At 46.3% G+C, this 17,626-nt stretch overlaps 1 protein-coding gene and 1 pseudogene across 2 annotated transcripts in view; both read right to left on the bottom strand.

The window, feature by feature from the left end:
* Nucleotides 1-17,626, bottom strand: part of CDH26 (cadherin 26) — a 41,878-nt gene that overhangs the window by 18,297 nt on the left and 5,955 nt on the right. For both annotated transcript variants that reach the window (XM_078443885.2, XM_060621463.3), the window contains exons 2-9: nucleotides 17,407-17,463; nucleotides 15,553-15,657; nucleotides 13,687-13,848; nucleotides 7,235-7,382; nucleotides 5,303-5,469; nucleotides 4,740-4,868; nucleotides 2,385-2,570; nucleotides 873-1,141 (exon numbers count right to left, since the gene is read on the bottom strand). In XM_078443885.2, coding sequence (XP_078300011.1) covers nucleotides 873-1,141; nucleotides 2,385-2,570; nucleotides 4,740-4,868; nucleotides 5,303-5,469; nucleotides 7,235-7,382; nucleotides 13,687-13,848; nucleotides 15,553-15,657; nucleotides 17,407-17,463 — 1,223 coding nt within the window. The remainder of the gene's footprint in view (nucleotides 1-872; nucleotides 1,142-2,384; nucleotides 2,571-4,739; nucleotides 4,869-5,302; nucleotides 5,470-7,234; nucleotides 7,383-13,686; nucleotides 13,849-15,552; nucleotides 15,658-17,406; nucleotides 17,464-17,626) is intronic.
* Nucleotides 9,311-9,424, bottom strand: LOC132672643 (U6 spliceosomal RNA; annotated as a pseudogene).

Here is a 17,626-nt window from a genome sequence, read left to right as displayed (position 1 = left end):
GGGGGAGGGAGGTTCTTGTTTCATGGGGACAGAGTCTCAGTTTTATAAGATCAACACGTTCTGGGGATGGACAGCGGGGACAGTTGCACAACAGTGTGAATGTATTTAATGTCACTGAACTTAAAAATGGTTAAAATGGGGGACACCTAGGTGGCTCAGTCGGTTAAGCATCTAACTCCCCTGATTTTGGCTCAGGTCACGAGCTCACAGTTCATGAGTTTGAGCCCCAAGTCATACTTATGCTGACAGTGTGGAGCCTGCTTAGGAATCCCTCTCTCTCTCTCTCTCTCTCTCAAAAATAAATACATAAACTTTAAAAAGAAAAAAAGAGGCCTCCTGGGTGGCTCAGTTGGTTAAGGTTCTGACTCTTGGTTTCAGCTCAGGTCACGATCTCACAATTTGTGGGATTGAGCCCTGCATGGGGCTCCGCGCTGCTTGGAATTCTCTCTCCCTCTCTCTCTGCCCCTCCCCACCTCTCTCTCTCTCTCAATAAATAAATAATAACCGAACAAAAAAATGGTTAAAATGGTAAACTTTGTGTTAGATATATTTTACCACAATTTAAAAAAACAACCCCTTCTGTTGCCAGTTTACAACCTTTAGTAAAAAGGGAGATCGAAATGCCCAACAAATTATTTTAATACAAGAAAACCCGTATAAAAGCGATGTATGCTAAGTGCAAAGGAAAATGAGCAGGTGAACCCCACCTGGGGAGGGGGGCGCAGAGAAAGCTATGGAAGGAAGGTGGCATTGAACCCAGGCCAGCGGGCCTCCTGGTGTCTTGAGTCCACCTCACCAGCTGCCCAACGGCAGCGCCCTCGGTGTGACTAATTCTGTTTAAACGACCACTCTTCCCGGCCCCCTCTTCTCACCTTATCCGGCCGGCGGCTCTGTCCGGATCTGTAGCGTTAAATATTCCCAATTGAATTCCGGGCCCGGCGCCATCGACTTCACTGACGACAAAGCTCCTGGGGTGAAAGGCCGGGGGGTCGTTGACGTCGGTCACCTGCACACTCACAGTGGCGCTCGCCGCTGCCTTCCTGGGCTCCCGAAGCCGGCCCCCCTCACAGGAGAAGAGGGTCTCCTCGTTCTCCACCGTGATGACAAGGCGCCACACGGGGTGAGTTTCATAATCCAATGGCTGCAAGTCCCAGAGAGAGGATCCCGTTAGCACCTGCTGCTGCTTCTCTGGCCGGAGAAAGCCCCGTGCCCACTGTCACGCACACGCACACCCCGAGCGCGTGGCTTTTGCGCTTCATTTATTATTCACAGTGCCTCTGGTAGTGATCAAAAGACCGTTGCCAGCTCATTTTCAAGTCATTTATGGAGTTCTTTTTTTTTTTTTTCCTCCCCCTCTCCTGGTTGAAAAGAGCCACCATCCATCAGAGGGGAATGAAAAATGCAACAAAAACCATAACCTAATGAAACATTAATGTGGCGACTCTGCTATAAAAAGGGGGGGGGAGCTTAAGGAAATACAGATACTAATGATCGCTGTTACTCAGGGCACTCACTGCCTTAAAAGGATTGAAAAGCCAGGAGTATTTGAAATATTCAATCCCAGGCGTCTGAGATAGAGTCCCCCAGAGCCTTGCTATTCACAGCGTGGGAGGGTCCAGGGGCATCACCCGGGAGCTTGTGCCTCCGATAGACAGAAGCTCAGGCCCCACCCCAGACCTACCGACTCAGGGCTGTCTGTGAACCTGACCCCCAGGCTGACTCACCTGCCCGGACCCAGAGGCACTGGTCACTCCAGGCTCTAGGTGAGAGTAAGACTAAAAGCAATAAAGTCAGACTGCCTCAGTCGGAACCCCTACTCCAGCTGTGAGACTTTGTGAAAACAACCCGACCTCTCTGGGCTTTGGTTTCCTCATCAGTCAAATGAGAAGATAATATACTTTCCTGCAGGGCCAGCTCCTCATTAGGCACAGCAGCAAAGTGCCAGGGGCCCACGATACTTTCAGGGGTCCGTGCAAATGTTCTAATGTCTTTTCAACTCAGAAGAAAAAAAAAAAAAACAGACTCCCAGGATTAGAGAAAATGTTTTAAATATTTTTATCATATCAGAAAAAAAAAAAACGTTTTAGGGCCCATATAGATCTATTAAATTTTGTCTCAAACAATAAGAAAATTAAATGTTGACGTACTTAACACCATCTCAAAAAGCTAACTTGTAGTATTGATAATATTTTGGTGAGAGGAGCCACGAAGTCCAAAGGGCCGAGGGCCCACGGCAGCAGGGGGTCATGACACAGCCTGCCCTCCTCACTGGGCGCCACGGGGACACACGACATGCCACACCTCATGTGCTTGGCACACGACAGGCATCTCGCTATCGGGACTCCCGTGGCCACTGGTAGGTGCACATCCCCTGATGGCTTTACCTTGATAACATTTAAAATCCCTTCATTGGTCTCGGGGTCAGTCAGAATGTCAAAACGTCCTTCTTCGTCGCCTTGCGATATGTTAAACTTGACCCTCCAAGCTGAGGTAAATGGTAAGTCAGCATCTTGGACCACGAGACGCAACACGCCCCAGCTGGCGCGGCCTTCAGAAATCTGAATCTTATACTGGGAGCGGCCATCGTCATTTCCGTGTCACGGAGACAAAAGCAAGAAGAAGAAAGCAAGGAAAGAAATGCACAACATGGATATTAAAGATTCTTAGGAAAATAGTGCGTTGAGTTTGATCTAACACGGGTATTTATTTCTCTTGCTATTGAACTTAACCTCAAGTGATTTGAAACTCTGCCTGACCCAGCACACCCAGGTCCTTCCTCTGTCCCTTTCCCCCGTGACTTGTGTCTACAGCTGAATGGCTTTTTTTTTTAATTTTTTTATTTATTTATTTTTGAGAGAGAGAGAGAGACAGAGTGCTGGTGGGGAGGGGCACAGAGAGAGGGAGACACAGAATCCGAAGCGGGCTCCAGGCTCCAAGTCAGCACAGAGCCCGACGCGGGGCTCGAACCCACCAACGGTGAGATCATGATCTGAGCCAAAGTCGGACGCCCAACCGACTGAACCACCCAGGCGCCCTGACAGCTGAATGACTTTGAAAGTACTCTTAAATCCAACTCAATGCACTATTTTTCTAAGAATATTTAAAATAGTAATATACATCCTAGTTTGTGCTGCTAAAAAAAAAAAATCCTAGCTCTTCTCCTAAGATGGAACTCTTACGGTTACTTAGATTAAGGCAATCATTTTTCTAACATATGTAGATCTCGAACTTGTTATTCAATACTCAGGTGACAAGATAATTTCTCTTTAACAAATATATCGAAACTGGGTGTATTTTCCCCACCCTTACTTCAGAGCAGAGCTTTTTACTAAACCAGAGAAAGATTTTGAAATAAGGTTGAAACATAGTAAGTATTTTTTTTCAGTTATTTTATACTGTTTGCTGAGGTGTTTTCATCTGAAAACATTTCAGCTTTGGTCTATTCTATTTCCTTTCAAAGATTTTATTTTTAAGTAATCTCTACACCCAACATGGGGCTTGAACGTACAACCCCAAGATCAAGAGTCTTACGTTCTACTGACTGAGCAGGCCGGGCTCCTCTTATCTAGACAATTAAAAAAAATTTTTTTAATAATACTTTCTCAAATAATTGTTTGTAGCATTTATTTATTCAACAAAGGTTATGATGTGCCAGATTCTATCTTAGGTGCTGTGAACGGGATTGGCAAAACTCCATCCCCAGGGAGCTGATGATTAAGAGAGTGTGTATGTGTGTGTGTGTGTGTGTGTGTGGGTGTGTGTGTGGGTGTGGGTGTGGGTGTGGGTGGGTGTGTTGGGTTGGGGGGTGGGAGGGAGGGGTGCTGGGTTGGGGATCTCTCTAGGTCTTCCAGAAAGTTCTCACTGAGAGGGGTCAGGAGAAAGAAGTAAAGTGGATATTTTTCTCAGAAAAATTCATATAGAAGAGCACAAAATACAAAATAGGGGACAGATCCTGAGTGTTTTCAGCAATCTTGCAGATCTCAAATGGCGTGGCATTTCCAAATGGTCTGGAACAGTGGGTTCCAGCGCTTTCTTCAAGCATGGGGATGTGTAGCATGTGAAATCCCATGTCAGTCTATAAATCAGATGAGCTGAGAAAGGCAAAGCCAGAACCCACCTGCTCATCTTCCCTATTCTAGAGCTCTGGATGTTGGTTAAACGCTCAGGTCTAGATTCTCACGAACTTGCCCCCCCTGCCCGGGGAATATTGGGCAATGTCTGCAGACATGTTTGGGTGTCACAATTGGGAGGTCCATTGGCATCTAGTGGGTAGCGGTCGGAGATGCTACTAAGCATTGGGCAGTGCACTGGGCGGCCTCCCCTGACCCTACAACAACGAATTTGCCATCCCACGTCCACAGTGTGGAATTGAGAAATCTCGTGGACAGTGAGCACGGATTCTCTATCTTCTCTGTGCCTCAGTGTCCTCATCTGTCAAATGGGAATCGCGTGCTAGTCCCAGCAATTGAAAATGAAAGCATGCATGTAAAAGTTCTGAGCACAGGATCTAGCCCAAAATAGTAAAAAAAAATAAAAAATAAAAAATAAAAGTAAGCTCCCCAGTCTATTATTGAGGGATTCTGTATCAGCATGGCTGGCGTGTTCTTTCTGGTTTAAGTTATTTTGGAGAATGACATGTATCTTTGGGGGTATGGCCAATCCCCTCAGCAACACTGAGCCTAGCACTTGAGGCTGTTTCTGTACGGACTGGGCATTCGGGGCAAGCCTGGGTGCCTTACGTTCTCCTGGGTAAACGTGGGCATGTGGTTGTTGCCTTCTTCCACGTTGATGTGAACCGTGGCCGTGGATGACAGTGGTGGTTCTCCAAAATCCCTCGCACTGACTAGCAGTGTAAACCGAGGAGCCGTCTGTGTGGGGAGGAAATGAACAGTCAAGCCCTTCAAATGAAGCAAAGGGAAGCATTAAAAAAACAATCCACCATAGGGGCGTTTGGGTGGCTCAGTCGGTGAAGCATCCGACTTCGGCTCAGGTCATGATCTCACGGTTCGTGAGTTCAAGCCCCATGTCGAGCTCTGTGCTGACCGCTTGGAGCCTGGAGCCTGCTTCCAATTCTGTGTCTCCCTCTCTCTTTGCCCTTCCCCTGCTCACGCTCTGTCTCTCTCTGTCTCTCAAAAATAAATAAAAGTAAAAAAAAAAATTAGAAAAAAAAATAATCCATTCTAACGATCTCAATAGCAAGCCTAGCCACAGAGGGTTTTCTGCTGCAAACATAAATCCTAAGTCTGGGGCTCAGAGATAGAGAACACATTTCATTTTTTTAAAATAATAAAATCCACATAACCTCATAATCTAAGCATCCTGAGAGTTGTATTTCTCCACTGATACGGTCGATATGGAAGCCACTTTCTTTCAGTATTGGCGTTTGAGAAATAAGGAAATAAAGGACTTCAGAATTTGGAGTATTTTCTTGATCCAAATCAACTGTCAACATCCGGAAAATAGGTTGACCTGGAAAGAATTGTTTTAACGGTTACTATTGACCAAAGGCAGCCTATCGACCCAGTAGAATGACGATCCTTTTGCTAAATGGCATGGAGGCATACACCAGAATGGATTAAATATTTATAAAATCAAACTACAGACATACTATAAAAAATAAAGAGGAATATTTAAATAGTCATAAGAACTTTCTCATCACGATTGCTAGCGCAGGAGACAGGAAGGCCTGAGTTGATAGATCAGACAGATTTTTAAATGTGTGGCAAAAACAAAAAAAACCGCAGACAAAACTTAAAGAGAAATGATAAGCCAGGAAAACGTATATAGGGCAGACATAAACATTCTTCATATAGAATAAGAAGGTTAAAATCAAGGAGAAAAACGACAGGCACGCCAACAGGAAGTAGACAAAAGGAAGGGACACGTGGACAGGAAACCTATCGACACAAGCAAGCACTTAGTAATCCAAGACGGACAGCAGCCAGGCCCCCTGGGATGTGCTGGGAGGTGACTGGAGAAGAATACTTAAATGTCGTGCGCCGTCGTTCTCTGCATTTATGCCAAGTAAACGACGCTTGAATGGGATGCAGATTTAGCTCAAAAACATTCACGGAAGCGTATTTTGTGAAAATAACATGAAGTGGGGACAAAACATACATGTCTAACAATAGGAGGTTAGTTACTGTAAAAACACATCCATGAAATAAAGTATTACACAATAGGATATGCTGTAGGAGAACAGTTAGTTTACAAACAGCAGAATTGCACTTTTAGAAGAGAAAATTCATAAATCTACCCATGTAAAAAAAATACACCCGTACATTTGTAAATATTTAATATACACCCATTTACATTTTGCACTATGATAAAGATGAAAAATGTATGTATATATACATATTTGCATTTGTGCTTATATGTAAAAATCCGGGAATATATACACATAGGTAAATATAACATACAGTGTGTTTACATGCACACATATGTAAAATGCAAAGAAAAATACTGAAAAGAATACAAACGAAAACATTAATGATACTTATCTCTAGAAGTAGTAAATATGCTTTCTATTTCAGTCTTAATTTCTTGGAATTTTCTGAGTTCTCTAAAGACTATTTTGTGCAGTAAATCATGCTTTTCTGTTATTAAAATAGATGCACACTCTAGTATGAGTGGTTTGGAGTTAAAGACTCACAGAATCTGTAGCTCAGAAACTTTGGATGGCATCTCATTGCCATTTTACAGGCGAGAAAATACAGAGACTATCCGGGAGCCCGCCATTCAGCTCGGCATTCTCCCTCGTTGCATTTGGCTTATTTTATTTTATTTTTAATATTTTTAACGTTTATCCATTTTTGAGACAGAGAGAGAGAGCATGAGCAGGGGAGGGTCAGAGAGAGAGGGAGACACAGAATCCGAAGCAGGCTCCAGGCTCTGAGCTGTCGGCACAGAGCCCGACGCGAGTCTCGAAATCATGGACCGTGAGATGGTGACCTGAGCGGAAGTCGGCCGCTTAACCGACTGAGCCACCCAGGCGCCCCTGGCTTATTTTAGACTGGTCTTTACCTATCGGCTTTTCCGACAGACACGATTTCCATATCATTTTATTGCCAATTCAAAATGAGGCTTACAAACCTCCAAGCATTTCGCTGGAACCCAGGGCAACCTTCAGGATGTGAACAGTAAACCGTCTCCCTGAGGATCAAGCACCCCCTCAGAATCAAAGCGGGAAAAACCTTTATGGAGCAGAGCAGAGAGGACGCCCCACTGCACACACCTGCAGCGTGGTTCTCCTTCACGCTGATGTTAAATTCCTTCTGAGGGAACTGGGGTGCGTGATCGTTCACATCACTGATCCTAATGTTGAAAATCAGGGAACTGTCCATGACTCTTCCTGATAGGCGATCCAGAACATCAAAGTAAACCTAGGAAGCAGAGAACTGTATTAACCTTGCAGGATCATTTTCTGGATGCTGCTGCTCAAATCACTGTTCGTGTACTCGTATGTTTTGCCCCCGCTCCTGAACTTGCCGGGAAGTTTCTGAGGGTAGGGATCACGTCGCTGTCCTTCGCCATGTGACCCCAGGGACCGAGCACAGGGCTGGCACAAAGATTGTGGGACAGACCCATGCACTGACTGGAAAAGTACACCATGAGTTACAATTAGTTTCTAATCTCAGTCTCTCTACCCGGGTAGACGTGGCCAGATTGCATAGAAGCCTCGGCCGTGTCAGCACGGTCATGAAAAATACATACGCTAACCAGTATTGCTGAAATGTCGCGGAGAGCAGACACTTAAAAGTTTTGGGGAAAAGGAACGTTGAAAGTAATTGGCACCGCTGTTGACCTGCGGTGGGTTCTCAAAAGGCTACTGCTGTTACTTCTGTGCTTGAATAAGGAGGGTGCATCACCCCAAACAGGCAGTGGGAAGTCTTTGCTTTCAAAAGATCTCAGATTGATACTTTAGGCTTCTCTCCCTTCGGTTTCTTAAGAACCTGGGAAATTAAACTCAAACAGAAAGAAGGAAATGATAAAGATATATCAATAAAGTTCAAAAGAGCAAAACAGAGCCAAGAGAACCAAAAGCTGGTTTGCCTCCCCATGTAAATTTTGGCACAGCTTGTCGATACGTATGAAAAGTTCTGCTAGTCTTTTGATCAGTCTTGTGCAGAGTTTACAGATACATTTGGAAAGAATTATCCCCTTAATACTCCATCTTTCAATCCATAAACTCAGTCTGTCTTTTCATTCAGTTAGACCTCCCTTGATTTCCTTCATCAGTGTTTTATAGTTTTGAGGAAACATATAGTGCACAGATTTTAGATGAATACCTAAGCACTTCGTCTGTTTTGGTGATATTATAAATGATATGGTTTTTAAAATATTGATTTCCAACTACTCATCGCCAGGATACAGAAATATAATTGATTTTTATATATTAACTTTATTTCCTGGGACCTTGCTAAAATCGAATTTCAAAGGTTAAAAACAGGCAAAGTTTTGAACAGACACGTTTTCTCCAGAGAAGACGTACAGGTGGCAAAGAATTCTTCATTCCTTTGGTGGTTTCTTACAAAACTAAACATCCTCTTACTGTGCAAACCAGCAATCATGTTCCTTGGCATTTATGCAAAAGAGTTGAAAATTTATGACCACCCCAAAACCTGCACACCGATGTCTATAGCAGCTTAATCATAGTCCTCAAACATTGAAGCAACCAAGATGGCCTTCACTAGGTGATTGGATAAACAGACTGTGGTCCATGCAGACAATGGAATATTACTCAGCACTAAAAAAGCATGGAGTATGGAGGAATCTTCAGTGGCCGTTGCTAAGTGAGAGGAGCCAATCTGAACAGGCTCTCCACTGTGTAATCCCAACTATACGACGTTCTGGAAAAGGCAGAGTATGGAGATCGCAAAAGGATCAGAGGTTGCCGAGGGCTCAGGAAGGAGGGATGGATGGGTATGGGGAGCACTGGGGAATTTTAGGGCAGTGAAAATACTCTGTACGATACTGTAGCGGTGGATACGTGTCACTACACATTTGTCCAAACCCATAGAAGGTGCAACACCGAAAGTGAGGCCTAAGGTGACTAGAGGCTTCGTTGATAATAACGTATCATATTGGCTCATCCCCTGTCATAAACTCAGCACCCACGCACGATGTTAATAAGAGAGGAAGCTGGGTGGGGTGGGGAGGGCATGAAGGGCAGACAGGCGCTCTGTACTTCCCACTCTACTTTTCTGTAAACCTGAAACCGCTCTAAAAAAAAAAGGTCTACTAATTTTAAAAAGCCCCTACGTATAAAATAAAAAGTGGGCAACCATATATATTATGTATTTATATGTTTCTAAATATGGAACACTTCACAAATATGTGTGCCATCCTCTGTCCTCACACAGGGGCCACGCTAACCTTCCCTGTGTCGTTCCAATTTTAGCCTGTGTGCTGCGAAAGTGAGCACCATATATAGATAGATATAGATATAGGTATAGATACATATACAGATAGATATAAAAATATATATAACGTATACCTATCATATATATATATATATTTTAAAGTAAGTCTAATGAGACTTGCTGCTGCATCTCTGTTGCTCTAGGATAAACAGTGATTTGATCTGTTGAAAGCTGATCAATTGTGGGAAAAGAATCAGCGGTGAGAGAGAAGTTCAGAGTCCCAGGAAAAGGAGTGGGAAGGGGGACATTGACCGGAAGACCTCTCAAGGCGGAAGACCGTCTGCTGTGGGAACATTGGTTTCTCAAGGGTTGGCCGGTTGTAGGTACGGAGCCCGGCTCGGGGACGCTGAGCAAGCACGGGTTTTATTCTGGAAGAAGCAGCTTCAGGGAGGCCTGGGGCTGAGCTCTTACACAGATCACCTCCTTTCTATCTCAGAGAAGCCCTAGAGGGAGGCATCCCCAGCGCTCCACTCTGCGACGCCGAGAGGTTCTGCGGCTGTCCACACTCAGCCCGGCCCAGGTTCATTCCAAGAAGGTGTAGACTAGACTACACCGCCAGCCAGGTCTTCACCACTCCCCTCCATGGCTCCCCCAGGGCCCAGAGCAGGCAGCTTCACCAGACAGGGGTCTCAGCACCTTGATAGCATCGGGCAATGGTCTCTCCACACCTTTCCCAGAGCCCACGAGGTCTCCGAGGCACGTACCTCCCTGGGCGTCTTTTCTGCAGACACGTTGCTTCCTCATCGGCATCCACCATGGTGGCCCCGCCAGGTGTCCTGCAAAGTGGCCTGGGCGTGGGCTCTCCTACTTAGCTGTCTCCTCTCCCCTACAAGACTACTGAACCAGTCCGCCCCGGGGAATCCAACATACATTTTTAAATTTTTGAGCAAGCAAATTGGCCTTCTCACACACCATTTCCACATGCTCTTCCATAATTTATGACTGTGCTGGCTGCCGCATCACGCGGACTTCTGGCTCCGAAACGGCGCCACCTGTAACCCTTCCACTTAAAACTAAGAACCGCGTGTTTGTTTTATGTTTATTATTTTATGTTCCATGTATCATCCTAAAAGCGACTTCTGAGACAGTAAGTTCTGTAAGATGCCCGAGAGGCAAAATAACTGTTTATTCTTTGACAAGATGCTAAGAGTTTCTGGCGCCTCAGAGCTGCAATGGAGAGAGGAAGCGTCATGGATATTTTCTGCACTTGGGAAGGGTTTTCAGCCTTTTGTTATGGCCTTAAGATTTAGATCTTGGATGACGCACCATAGAGCAGTGACGTGACGGAGGAGTACATGGCTGTTTAAATGGCACGTGCAAGATGCGTACTCTAGTCACTGGTGAGCACGCGGAAATACCTTAAACGCCGAACACACGAGACAAAATCACTTACGTGCATGGGCTCTAAGTAGGCAAAGATGGGTGCGTGGAGATCAAGACCCACAAATGACTATTTCAAGGAAATAAAAGAATGATTTTCTTGAGTGTGTCTGTAGCCTATGGGATTGTGCATATTTTGATATAAACAGATGAGATTCCTATATAGAAAAAATCTGTTTTTTCCCCCCTTTCCAGCTGTGTCTTAAATCTTCCAGCAATTCTCAGCCGCAGTTACCGCCCTCTTGTAGGTTTACGGAATTAACAAGAAGATAGCCCCTCAACCTCCTCTCAGCTCCCAGTCACAGGTTTTTAAATGCTCTGGCTGGTTCCAGTGACCCCTCGCTGCCCCCCAAGAACACAGCAGCGCTGCCGGGAATGGGGCTTTGCCACCTCCTCGGGTTGACTGCGTGCCTAACACGCCCCAGCTTTGGGGACAGCCAAGACCCAGAAGTAGGTGGTGGACCTGGAAGGCCTGGCTTGTGTGGTGTTTCGGTGACACTTGCTTGTCCCACTCTTTGCGGCTGGGAACCCTTCTCATTGGCCTGTCTTGTGGCTCCCTAACGAGTAGGTTGACCCCTGTGTGCCAGTCTCCTACATCCGCTGCAACAACTTACCCCAAACTGGGCGCCTTAAGACAAAATGTGTTGTCTCGCCCTTCTGGAGACCAGAACCACACCCGGGGGCAGCAGGCATGGCTCCCTCCATGGGAGGCTCTTAGGGAAATTCTGTTCCGGGTCTCTCCCCCAGCTTCGGGTGGCTGCCGCCAATCCCGGTGTCCTCGGCCTGCAGGTGCATCACCCCAGGCTCTGTCTCCTGCTTCTCCCCTGTGTCCTTCTTGGTGTCCAAATTCCCCTCCCCTTATAAGGAGGCCAGTCACTGGCTCAGGATACGCCCTGATCCAGTATGACCTCGTCTTAACCTGATGACACCTGCAAAGACCCTATATCCAAATAAGGTCATATTCACAGGTACCACGGGGAGGACACGAACCCCTCTCTTTAGAAGACACAGCTCAACCCACAACACCCTCAAAGCAGAGAGTACATGCCACTGTGCTCATTCATTCATCCAACATAGTTAAATGAAAACCTACAATGTGCAGAGCCCGATTCCTGACCCGGGGGGTAGTGGCACTGGAAAGGACACTCCCTCCTCTTAGAATGGGCCTCCAGTGGGGAGAATGGCCACTCACAGAGAACCAAACACGTGTCAGGTATATGCTTCAGGCGATGAAAAGTATCAAGGAGACCGAGAACCAAGGGCGTGAGACAGGGAGCCACGGGGTGGGGGCACGCCTCCAAATCCCCACCCTGAGTCTTCCCTCATGCAAGTTCACAGTCAAATGAGGGGCCAGCTAGCAAGTGATCGCAGAACTCAGTGTGAAAGGACGGCTGTGCGCGGGCTGGGTCTCCATCTGGCCGGGCAGGTCCAAGCACAGGGCCCGGAAATCCTGATAGAGCAGGACCCAAGGGGACACCGCTCAGGTCCCCACGTCTTCCCCGTTTGCTCGAATTGTTCCCTGGGACCTCCCTGTGACGTGCCAAACTATTCCACCTGGGCCTCACGTGTCAGGAAACACTCTTACGGATTTGGCTTCGGCATCATCTGCTGCCGGCACGAAGTCCCACGTTAAACCTTGTGAAACGCAACCCTCGATAGGTCAGCAAAGACGTTAAAGGCAAACAACAGCAACCAAATCACAACAGCAAGACCAAGAACACAGCACTAAATGTTTTGTTTCCTCCCTGCACGGAGTCACGCCCACTATTTGTCGGAGCCGCCCCAGCCCCCGCCCCCACCGGGCTCAGCGGGTAGAAGCCACGGACCAAGCTTCCCTCTCCTGGGAGCTTCTTGGAGACACAGAGTCTATGCTCCACGCTGACTTGCGGAAACAAAATCTGCATTTTCCCAAGATCCCTCGGTGACCTGTTTGCTCATTCCAGATTTAACGGTGCTGCCCCACGGTCCCCCTATGACCACTCCATATTGCTTCTTTTTAACAGACACTGCACGTTCCCTAGATGGGGCAAGGATTTCTATGAATAGTGAAGACCCGGAAAGTCTTCTGTGCAGGACTTTTGGAGTTTGGGGAGAATTTCTGCCTGTTTAAAAATTAGAGACTCAGAGCCTATCAATGAGTTAAGGGCAAATATCCTATTATGTATATAAATGGTTTGAGATCATTGGAGACAAGGTATTTAAATTACGTCTTTCGTTGTTCTTTCCCACCCTGAAGGAGTTAATGTGCAGACAAGCTCAGTGTCCAGCAGAAGTCACAACATAACAAAGGCGAAAATGTCCTTCTATCCCCGTGAGGTGAGGCTGGTAAAGTGACACACCACCATGTGGTTTGGGCATTTTACTTTACAATTTCCTTTCCTGGCTTAGAGCCTGGATTTCAGATTCATAGTAGACCATGGTGTTGGGGTTATGAGATCATAAGAAACACGCGGGCTCACGATGAGAAACTGTCGCCAGGTGTACAACTGTTCATCCATCAGTCGTTAGATAACTGTGGACTCTGCCTGTAGCTCCTGCCCACATATTTCAACGGTGACTCATCAAAAATCAGATTAGCCCATTTTGTAAACATCCTATAGCCCTATCTCCAAGTGCTTTCGGATATCCTGATAGTGCTGGGAATCCAGTCATTGGAAGGAAGATCCGTAGCAGCTCCCATGAATCCTCTGAGTCCAGAACTTTAAAAGAACATTACAAAGTCAACCTCTCTGCCCACGCATAGTTTTAAAGCTCACCATGGTGTCTAATATACGGTCTCCCAGGACGTGACGTGTGGACAGCTTCACTAATGCCTAGCTAATACAATATTCCCACAGCAGCTTCACAATAAACCCAAGCTTAAAATATATCAAGTTTTAGGTACCGTGAAAGATGGCGTTGTCTCTCGATCCACAGGGCGGTGAACGTACACTTGTCCGTTCTTGTGATCTTCTATAGAGAACAGCCCAATCTCTGGATACTCATCCACACCGGGTCCACGGATCAAATACATTAATGACGTGTTCTGAGACATATCATTGAACAGCTGAAAAGGCCAAAAAAAAAGGGGAGGGGGGGGGAGAAAAGAAAATGAGAATAAATCACAAGGCGCATTGAATATCAAGGCTAAGATGCCAGGCGCATTGGGGCCCAGAAGCCTCGGGTCCAGCCTGTCCCACGCTAGGGGCCCAAGCAGGTGCATCGCAGCCTGGGTTCTGAGGCAAGCACCTGACTGAACAACACACACGTCCCTCCCCAGGGAAAGAACCCTAGAACGGTACCCCCTTCACAGGGCACGGGCCCCCAATCTTTCAGGATTTACACGCCCTGCCCCAGGGAGGGGGCTGTGCCTTACTGTTGAACCAGAAAGGCAACTTGCAGAACAATATACGTATGGCAATCCCATTTTCAATACAGACTCACATTAGTGAGGCTATGGAGAAGAATCTGGAAGCATACATACCGATCTGTTAACATTGATGATCCCTTCAGGGAGAGAGGAGAAATACTCATAAACCTAACATTTCGAAAGGCCATAGAGTGAGCCAGGTCACTATATGCCTCACTTGCCCCGGCCTATTTAATCTTTAAAACAACCCCATAATGGAGGTGCCATCATGGCCTGTACTGGGCAGACAGGGAGCAGCGAGTGTATCTAACTCCTATACTAGGGATACGGTACCTCGGGAATAGGAGCCCACTGTGTTCCCCTGACTCTTATGAGGATACAGTTTTAACCACTGAGCCCTGAAAACTTTCTGTATGGTTTTTTTTTTTATATATATAGCATCTACTATCTTTATGAACACTGCAAAAAATACAAATTGTTTTCATTTGTTTCTCGAGAAACCATAGGATGTCAGAGCTGTAGGGACTTAGTGACTCAGTGCATAATGCACAGGTGCATCAGGTCAGGACTGTCATGGGAGGGAATGACACGGGCCAGGTGGAAATGTTCCGGCATTGCGACACCGTCAGGTGACCGCTTTGGCGCATGGGCCGGCGCTAGGCCTCAGAGTGCGGGAGGCAGCAGGGAGCGGTGGGGACTGGGGGTGACACGAGCCCCACCTCGTCGTTGCTCCGTGTGGTCAGATTTTCCAATTTTCAAAACACCTCTAAAATTACACAATTTCTAATACAATCTTCCTATTCTTTCCCATTTTTTTTATTATGGGAAAATACACATAACATACAATTCACAGTCTTAATCACCTCGGAGTGTGCATGCCGGCGGTACTAAGCGCTCCGGGTGGGGAGGCCGCCACCACCATCTGGGTCCACAGTGCTTTTCATGTGACCAGACTGACACCTGTCTGTCCCCATTAGACAGCCAGTCTCTATGAACCTCCTCCCGCCAGCCCTGGCTGCCACCTTTTTACTTTCTATTTATTTATTTTCTAATCTCCCTTTTGTCCCCACTTCCCACCTCCGGTAACCACAATCCCCTTATTTTTAAAGAATACTTTTTTTTTTTTTTTTTTTTTTTTTTTTTTACCAAAGACTTTGCCTGGGCCGAATCCAGCAGGCCTGTGGGCTGGAATTAACCAGCCCGCTGCCAGATGTGACCGACGTTCTCAGCACCCACTCACGTGAAGGGACTCGCCCGAAGTCGCCCCGTTAGGTAGAGGCACAGTGGGTTCTAGAACCCAGTCCGGTGTTCCTCCCATCACTGACCTGGCCCCCCTAGCACACAGCCTTTCAAGACTTAACCCGCCTGCCAATCAGAGAGGATGGTGGGGGCCTTCCTTACCTCACCAACAAGTTTGGGAAAGGGTCCTGGATCTTCCTCCTCCAGTTCCAGGGTGGTAATAACCCACCTCCTCTTGGATCGCCGTAGGGGCCGGTGGCTCTCTCCCTGAAATTACAATGCCGGCAATAAGGAGGTGATGGCGAGGTGGCAGGCACTACATTTGCATTATCTCTCTTGTCCTCACAACAGCCTCCGTCCGATGCTTAGGAGTTAAAAGTGACTGTTCTGCTCACAGCTGCAGAGTCGTTCCTAGACGGCGGGGCACCGGCCACCCGATGGTTTTACATGGATCGTGAGATCGTCTTAAGGGCTATGCAGACATAACGTTGAAGACCGTTGCCTACTATGTGCCAACCCCTGTCCCACGGCAGACACGCAAACAGTCGCTGAATGAACGAGAAGGTTATTTCCCCCATTTGTCTTTCCGTCTTTTGGAAATAGTTGAAGAACAAACTGAGGGTTGATGGGGGGTGCGGTGGGGGGAAATGGGTGATGGGCATTGAGGAGGGCACTTGTGGGGATGAGCTGGGTGTTGTATATAAGCGATAAATCGTGGGAATCTACCCCCAAAACCAAGAGCACACTGAACACGCTGTATGTTAGCCACCTTGACAATAAATTATATACAACAAAAGGAAAGAGTTGATGACAACATCTCCATTCGGTGCTGATAGTGTGGATAAAGCTCTGGGCTGGCACTTCGTCTATTACTCTCCCTTTTAACAAAGACAGGAAGAGAGAGAGACTCAGACTCAGGTATCAGGCTCAGAGACTTGTCAGGCAAAACACCACAGATGGAATTTAACCATCTATTTATTATAAGCGAAGCTGCTTTCTAGCCACATTAATTTTTTTGTCCACAAACATGAAGCTTTTTAAAAAATTACAGTTGATTTTTGAACAATGTGGGGATTAGGGTGCTGCCCCCTGGGGCAGCCAAAAATCCACATGTAACTATTGACCCCCCCAAAACTTCACTACTAACAACCCTACCATTGACCAGAGAAGCCTTACTGATTACATGAACAGTCGACGAACACATATTTTGTATGTTTTGTGTATTGTATGCTGTACGTAGTAAAGACAATGTCATTAAGAAAATTATAAGAAAGAGAAACTACATTTACAGTACTGTCCTGTAAAAAAAAAATCTCCATGTAGGGGCGCCTGGGTGGCTCAGTCGGTTGAGCATCCGACTTCAGCTCAGGTCACGATCTCACGGTTCGTGAGTTCGAGACCCGCGTCGGGCTCTGGGCTGGTGGCTCAGAGCCTGGAGCCTGCTTCCGATTCTGTGTCTCCCTCTCTCTCTGCCCCTCCCCCATTCATGCTCTGTCTCTCTCTGTCTCAAAAATAAATAAACATTAAAAAAAATTTAAAAAAAATCTCCATGTAAATAGACCCATGCACTTTAAACCCATGTTGTTCAAGGGTCAACTGTATTCAATTAGAAAATGAGTTGATCACAAGACAGGAAGGAGATATTCATAAGGTGGCACAAGGTGATTGGGGGGTGTGGCTGCATCCCTGGACTGTCCAAAGCTCACATACCAGAGAATGTTAAGTTCAATATATTTTAATTGCATAAAGAAGAAAATAGCGTGGGTAAAGCTCTGGGCTGGCACTGGATGGCTGATTTCTGATGTTCACAGATTGTTCTTATTCTAGCAGACATAAAAGCATCTTCTGCAATTCTCTGGAAATCCCTGAAGATTCCAAAAGGCCACATGTAGTTACTAATTTATTTCCTGCAAACTGAATATCGACCAGGAACTAAAAACCTTAACATTGCAACAGAGTCCCTGAGTGAAGTGTGGTCTCACGTGGCTTAGGAAGAAAGTGACCTCCAAACCCCACCTTTGTTTGCTGAGTGAGATCATCATTTTCTTGTCGGAAGCTGTTGACGCTGTTGACCTTAAAAATAAAAATGGCATGAATTAGTAGGGGATACACTTATCAGGACCTGCCTGAAGTCACACTAGTCTTCTGGAATGAGAAAAGGAAGAAAAGGAACTTTATTTCATTTTGATAAGTATAATTTCTTTCTCTTATCATCTCAGTTCAGAATTACCACGTT

Source organism: Panthera onca, chromosome A3 (assembly GCF_046562875.1).
Source record: "Panthera onca isolate mPanOnc1 chromosome A3, mPanOnc1 haplotype 2, whole genome shotgun sequence".
In the NCBI taxonomy this organism is placed as follows: domain Eukaryota; kingdom Metazoa; phylum Chordata; class Mammalia; order Carnivora; family Felidae; genus Panthera; species Panthera onca.
Note: the sequence above shows the minus strand (reverse complement) of the source record. Positions and strands in the feature narration are given on the sequence as shown.